The sequence below is a fragment of the Xenopus laevis genome, chromosome 3S (assembly GCF_017654675.1).
Source record: "Xenopus laevis strain J_2021 chromosome 3S, Xenopus_laevis_v10.1, whole genome shotgun sequence".
In the NCBI taxonomy this organism is placed as follows: domain Eukaryota; kingdom Metazoa; phylum Chordata; class Amphibia; order Anura; family Pipidae; genus Xenopus; species Xenopus laevis.
In genome coordinates, this window is record NC_054376.1 from 100,950,190 (window position 1) to 100,956,189 (window position 6,000).

General features: G+C 41.6%; 1 protein-coding gene across 3 annotated transcripts in view; it reads right to left on the reverse strand.

Moving 5' to 3' along the window:
• Positions 1-5,386, reverse strand: part of LOC108713233 (lateral signaling target protein 2 homolog) — a 38,470-nt gene extending 33,084 nt beyond the window's left edge. Inside the window, exon 1 of one of the 3 annotated variants that reach the window (XM_018256115.2) lies at positions 5,148-5,386. In XM_018256115.2, the coding sequence (XP_018111604.1) occupies positions 5,148-5,189 (42 nt within the window). In that variant the 5' untranslated portion in view covers positions 5,190-5,386. The remainder of the gene's footprint in view (positions 1-5,147) is intronic. The other 2 variants (XM_018256118.2, XM_018256116.2) reach the window with 2 other exon arrangements.
• Positions 5,387-6,000: the final 614 nt, after the last annotated feature.

Below are 6,000 nucleotides of genomic sequence, written 5' to 3' on the forward strand. Positions count from 1 at the left end.
GGGATGTCCACCCCCAACGCCCCACCCCCATTTATTTGCTCAATATAAGAAAATGCAATTCAAAGCAATTTTACAGCATAAATTACAAAATGTTTTAAAGTTAATTGTATATACAGTATATTTGCAATTAGAAGCAGTACTAGTTTATTGCTTTATATTCTCTGCACTCACTCCTGGTTCTGACCCTTAAAACAGTGTAGCAGAAGTCATCTAAGTCAGCTAACTTTCATTCCAGTGTTTTGGTAGTCAGAATCAGGACTGCTGAAAATATAAACAGCCAGACAGATACTGCTACCAAAACCAATTACACACTGTCATTTTACCTAAAAAAATATTTGGATGGTCACCTGCATTAGGTTTCAGTGATCTGAAATAAAATTAAAGAAAACAAAAGTTTATTGTAGGATTTCCGAATGGGTGGTCGTGGTGATCATAATTGTGTGTGGTTATTGGCCTTAAAACTCATACCCATGACCCATAGGTTTAGGGCTAATATCCTTATGAAGCTGATGCTCTGTGCATTTCAGTATGTTCCAATACAGCAGGGTTTGGCTGACTTGCTCCAACATAGAGTATAAGAATATTTTGGTTGGACCAAACCCTAGTGAGCCATAGAGCAAGACAGTGTCGGACTGGGATGCCAGGGGCCCACCAGAAAGCCTTAGACCTTGAGCCCACCAGAAAACCTAAAACCGTGAGCCCACCAGAAAACTTAGACACTTAGACAGTGGACTTTTCCAAACTATTATTCCTCCTCTAATCACTCAACCTCTTTATTTTCCTAGTCTTTTATATATACTTACAATATTCTCCCATTATTAAGCATTTTTCCCCATAAAGAGATAGGGAATGACCATGATATATGCCAAATGTTTAGAAACAAGAGGGCCCACTAACACCAGGGCCCACCGGGAGTTTTCCTGGTATCCCGGTGGGCCAGTCCAGCCAGTGGAGCAGGAAATTTCCATCATATTTTTCTTATTTCCACCATAGGCCTAAACAATACAGATTTAGCACTTACTATTACAAAATGGACCCTTGTCAGTGTTGGACTGGGACACCAGAGGCCCACCCAAAAACCTTAGACCAAGGACCCACCAAAGAACCATAGACCAGAGGCCCACTCTCAGTACTATTATTCTTCTTCTCCTCACTCAACCTCTATTCTCCTAGTCTCTATTCTTTACATACTATAATCTATTATTCCATCTATTTAGCCTCTTTATTCTCATATAAATAGGGAATGGCCATGAAATAGGCCAAATGTTTAGCAGCACAAGGGCACACAGACACCTGGGCCCACCGGGAGTTTTCCTGGTATCCCGGTGGGCCAGTCCGACACTGACCCTTGTGAGCTGTAGATGGAATGACATGTGAATTGGTTGAAAAATAGTTTTTTTGTTTTTCTTTGTCTTCATCCCTAAAGGCAAAGATCCACAAGGCTTTATAGAACCAAATAACTTGTTTCTGCACGTAATGGAGCCAAATGATGTGTCATCTCATGCTACAGGGTGGAACAAACTGAAATGCACTGCACGTCAGCTTCAATAGATTATACACATGGGTATGATTCCTAAGGGCATGTGACACAAAGCATTTTGATCACTAGGAAAATGAGGCTAGCAAATACTTTCTCCCCCCCCTCCAATCAACACTATTATGAGGTCCCTGAACAAGATGAAATATAATGCAGATTATTTAGTGTAGCAGCAAAAGGGTGACAGGAGGCCGTGGCACCCATTAGAATTTTTACCCCTGTTCTGATTTTTTATTAATAGTAGTTTTCAGGTGATGTATGTCTTGCACCCAGGTTTACAACTATAGAGGATGCATACCCTGCAGTTTCATGGGGGCCATGAGGTATAATGTAATTCTCCTACCGCACACCTGTAGTTCACCAATCCTGCAGTTGGTGGTGCGTTCCTTCAGTTGACCCGGCCGGGTCCTTTAGTAACCAATGTGTATAAGAAACGGATCCGCACACACGCTGATTAATGCAGTCGGGGAATATCCCCTTTTATTCAGCCACCAAAAATCAACGTTTCGGGGGGGAACACCCACCCTGATGAAGACGTTGATGTTTGGTGGCTGAATAAAAGGGGATATTCCCCGACTGCATTAATCAGTGTGTGTGCGGATCCGTTTCTTATACACATTGGCCATGAGGTATAGGCAGCCCTACGAGGCTCTAATTCGTGAACAATTTTAATATATATTGGTAAAACAGGGCAACCTCTGGATATGTTTGGGGCCCTAAAATGAATATGCTGTGGGGCCCAGTAACATCTAATTACGCCACTGCTTGTACCACTCTGCAAATTTTTTCGTAGCCCCCTGATTCAGTGTAATATCGCCATCGAACTGTTTGAGCAAAGGGGAAAGTATTCGATTGATAGGCCCCTGGCCTGGATAACCCTTTTAGCTATACAGAGAATAGGCCTTGTGTTAACCAGCTTAACAGTAGTGCATAAGTATAAGCTGCATCCTTTTTTCCAGGATAAGTAAACATCATCCACAGAGTCCCAAAAAAAAACCCTAGTAGCAGTACTATCATGCAAAATGCTAAACTGATTTCTAAGCAACAATATTTGACTTGTCATGCAAAATGATTTGCCTTTTAGCACTTCATTACCAACACTATTTGAATAATGGAAATGTGATTTGTTTTAAAAATATATACTGAAATTCTGCCAGCATCCTGTGATGAATTGGCTGGGAAAAAATATAGCACCCAGCCAGACATTTACCCACCCTTACAACTCACATCCACAACTCACGTTCACACCTTGCAACCATTTTTCACCGGTCCCTAACTGGTCACTGATACTGTAGAAGGGGGAGCAGGCAAAGGTTAAGGTTACAGTCTGTACCATAGTGATGCCACCCTCCCACCTAAGTAAACATTTTCCTCAATATTAAAGGAACAATAACATCAAAAAACAGATGTGTTTTAAAGTATTAAAAATATAGTGCGGTGTTGCCCTGCACTGGTAAAACTGCTGTGTTTGCTTCAGAAATACTACTAAAGTTTATATAAATAAGCTGCTGTGTAGCAATGGGGGCAGCCATTCAAAGGAGAAAAGGCTCAGGTAACACGGCAGATAAGCTCTGTAGAACATAATGGTGTTATCTTTTATCCACTATTTAACCTGTGCCATATAGTCTTTTTTCAATTTCCGCCATTACTACATCGTGAATTATAGTGGTGTTTTTGAAGCAAACCGATCAATTTTACCAGTGCAGGGCAACAGTACATGATTTTTTCATTACTTTTTGGTGTGACTTGTTTGCCCTTCAAGCTGTGGATGAAGCTATACCTCACTACCATCAGGCCTTCCCAATCCCTGGGCAAGTAATAACTAATTAGTTTACAAATACTTTTGTTGTGCCCCTTTGTATCCCACAAGTCATTTATAACAAACTAAAAAACAGATAGGAAAGCCCGGGAGCTAAAAAACGCAGGGGCTGCATGACAAGGGATCCGAATGACCAGCAGCCAGATTACACTGGTTTATATTTAAAGATTGGCAGAATCAGATGTAGCTGTGATTGGGTGAGAAGGAATGAGTTTAGCCAGGGGAAATCTGGGCTGGGGGTGGAGAAAGAGAGGGATGTGATGTCAGGGGAAGAAGCTGTTCACCTCCTTATCTTCTGAGCAGGTAGAAACCCCCCCCTTTTTTTCATATTTTGTGAAAGGAGTTTCTCTTTATGTTCCCATATTATCTATTAATAAGAAAAAGTGGAGGTATTACTGCATGTATTGTTATATTGTGGTTTTTACAGTATAAACATGAGAGTGTTTGCATGTTATTAGTCATGTTAAATGAATATCAAGTGCTTGATCCATGGAATGTTTCCGATCGCCATTGGGGTCAGGAAGGAATTTTTTCCCTCTTGAGGTATAATTGGCAGTGGCTTCAGGCTGGGTTTTTTGCCTTCCTCTGGATCAAAACAGTGGATATATGATAATGTATTTAAGTTTTTATTTGTCACAGCAACGGTAGGACCTTGCCACAGGTAAATTTAAAAGAGGGAGAAAGGAGGTTCTTTCCTATGACTGCACAGTGGGTTGATTGATACAGACGCTACAACTGCTTGTGCTGGTGACAGCATGTTTGGATTTCCTATAATCGACACTCACTGCAGATTCCGGACCGACAGCAGGGCTGCTGAACTTCTCTCATGGTGGGAGATGCAGCTCCTGCTCGTAGCAGAGTTTGGGGCCATCCTCTCTGTAGGTAGAGGCAGCCTAATTCTCAGTGGTGGATATAATGACATAGTGCTGATCTCAAGTGAGGAGCGGCAGAGCATAGTAGCGACCCCTTATGGAATTCTGGCTTTGAATATTGCCTTGGGGTGAGGCTGGCAAGGTCCTATTTATTTGATAAAATGTTAATAAATGCTGTGGGCATTTTCACCATTTCTGTCTCCTTGTGTTTCATTGTAGACAAAGGCACACCAGCACAACATGGATAATTCTAGCAGGATTTGACCTTGCTCGTTTAATTGCGGATGCAACGTTTCGGGGCGTGACCCCTTTCTCAAGCAACTTTCCTTGTGTTTCATTACCATGTGTAACTAAGGGGTTCAATGGGATGGCTGAAGGCGAAGGGTCAATTGAGGAGTCCCATTGTCATGTGTTTGCTCGCATGGAGACAAAAACCTGTACTGCAATTTGTAGTCCATGTGGTCTGCCACATAAACAACAGTTCTTGCTATGGGCAGCACCCCTAGCATAAAAGTTGCCCAATTCTTTTCAGTGAGTCATTTCACTCACGCAGTTTGTTGTGGGACATTGAAGACTACAATGCAACCACCTGGAGATCTACTGTGCATAGAATGTATAGGGAATGTCTGCTCTAATTATAGTCAATAAGAATAGCAGTGTGACCTTTCCCCCTGTGTCTTGTGCAATTAGAAACACTGTTGACTTGTTTATTTAGCTAAAATCAAGGAGCGACTTCATGCCCAAAATGCCTGGTCAATGGAACTTAAAGACCCCCCCCCCATACAACAATCAGCAAGGAGTGGTTTAACTGCCCCCAATACAGTATAATAGAGAAAACCTACTCTTTTGTTTGTTCTAGTAGAAACCGTAGGTTTTTTTCAAGTAGAACGGAGTAAAGAAATGGCTTTGGGATTCTTACCTTTGGTTTATTCATCCACCTTCTCACAGCAGAGAGTAACATTGTACAAGCCTGGTTCGTAATGTGTGTGTGACACTTTGTGCTCAGTTCCTTGTTCTCTCCTTTATGCCGCTTGCCTGGTTGCAGCTTTGTCTTTCTCACCTGGCTCCGCCTTTACCTGTCTGCTTCCTAAATAACTCATCTCCAGTTACAAAATCATGGGAGCAAAGAACATAATCGTGAAGCACGTCTGCTGCCATCCAATGGTAAAACTGGCCCAGTGCACCTTCAGAAGCGTTGGCAGCAAGTGAGCATGGGGTGTACTTAGTCAAACTCTCTCTTGAGGAGGTGGGTTTCACAAAATAATCCAATTCAAGGACTGAGCTTCAGAGCTGTAGTGGCTGCAACTAACAGCACAGTGATTAGAGATTCTCCTACATCAGCAGAAAGGATGGATTTCTAGTAAAGGTAAATCTAAAACAACTGGACTTCTGCTATGACTGAAAATTGTCAGGATGGATACTAGATCTGAAAATCACAAGGGACAAGGATGGCACAATTTGCAGACTGATTACAATTATTTTACACATATATTACTAATGTAAAGTCATTAGAGGCCATCTTATTATATTTTATCATTTCTTTTGTATTACAATTCTGTCCTGATCAGCTGGACTATAGTCACTTAGGTGAAGACCAAAAATTAGCCCCCTTAGCAATTTGGGGTCAGCACAGTCCTCCTGAATAAGGCTAAGGATTAATTACTCAGTAGTTTGAGGCCCCTGAGAAAAAAACATTACACAGTAGCAAATATCATTATAAGCTTTGGTAGGACCAGTGCTTTATTGAGGTTTAGTTCTCCTTATTTCAGAAT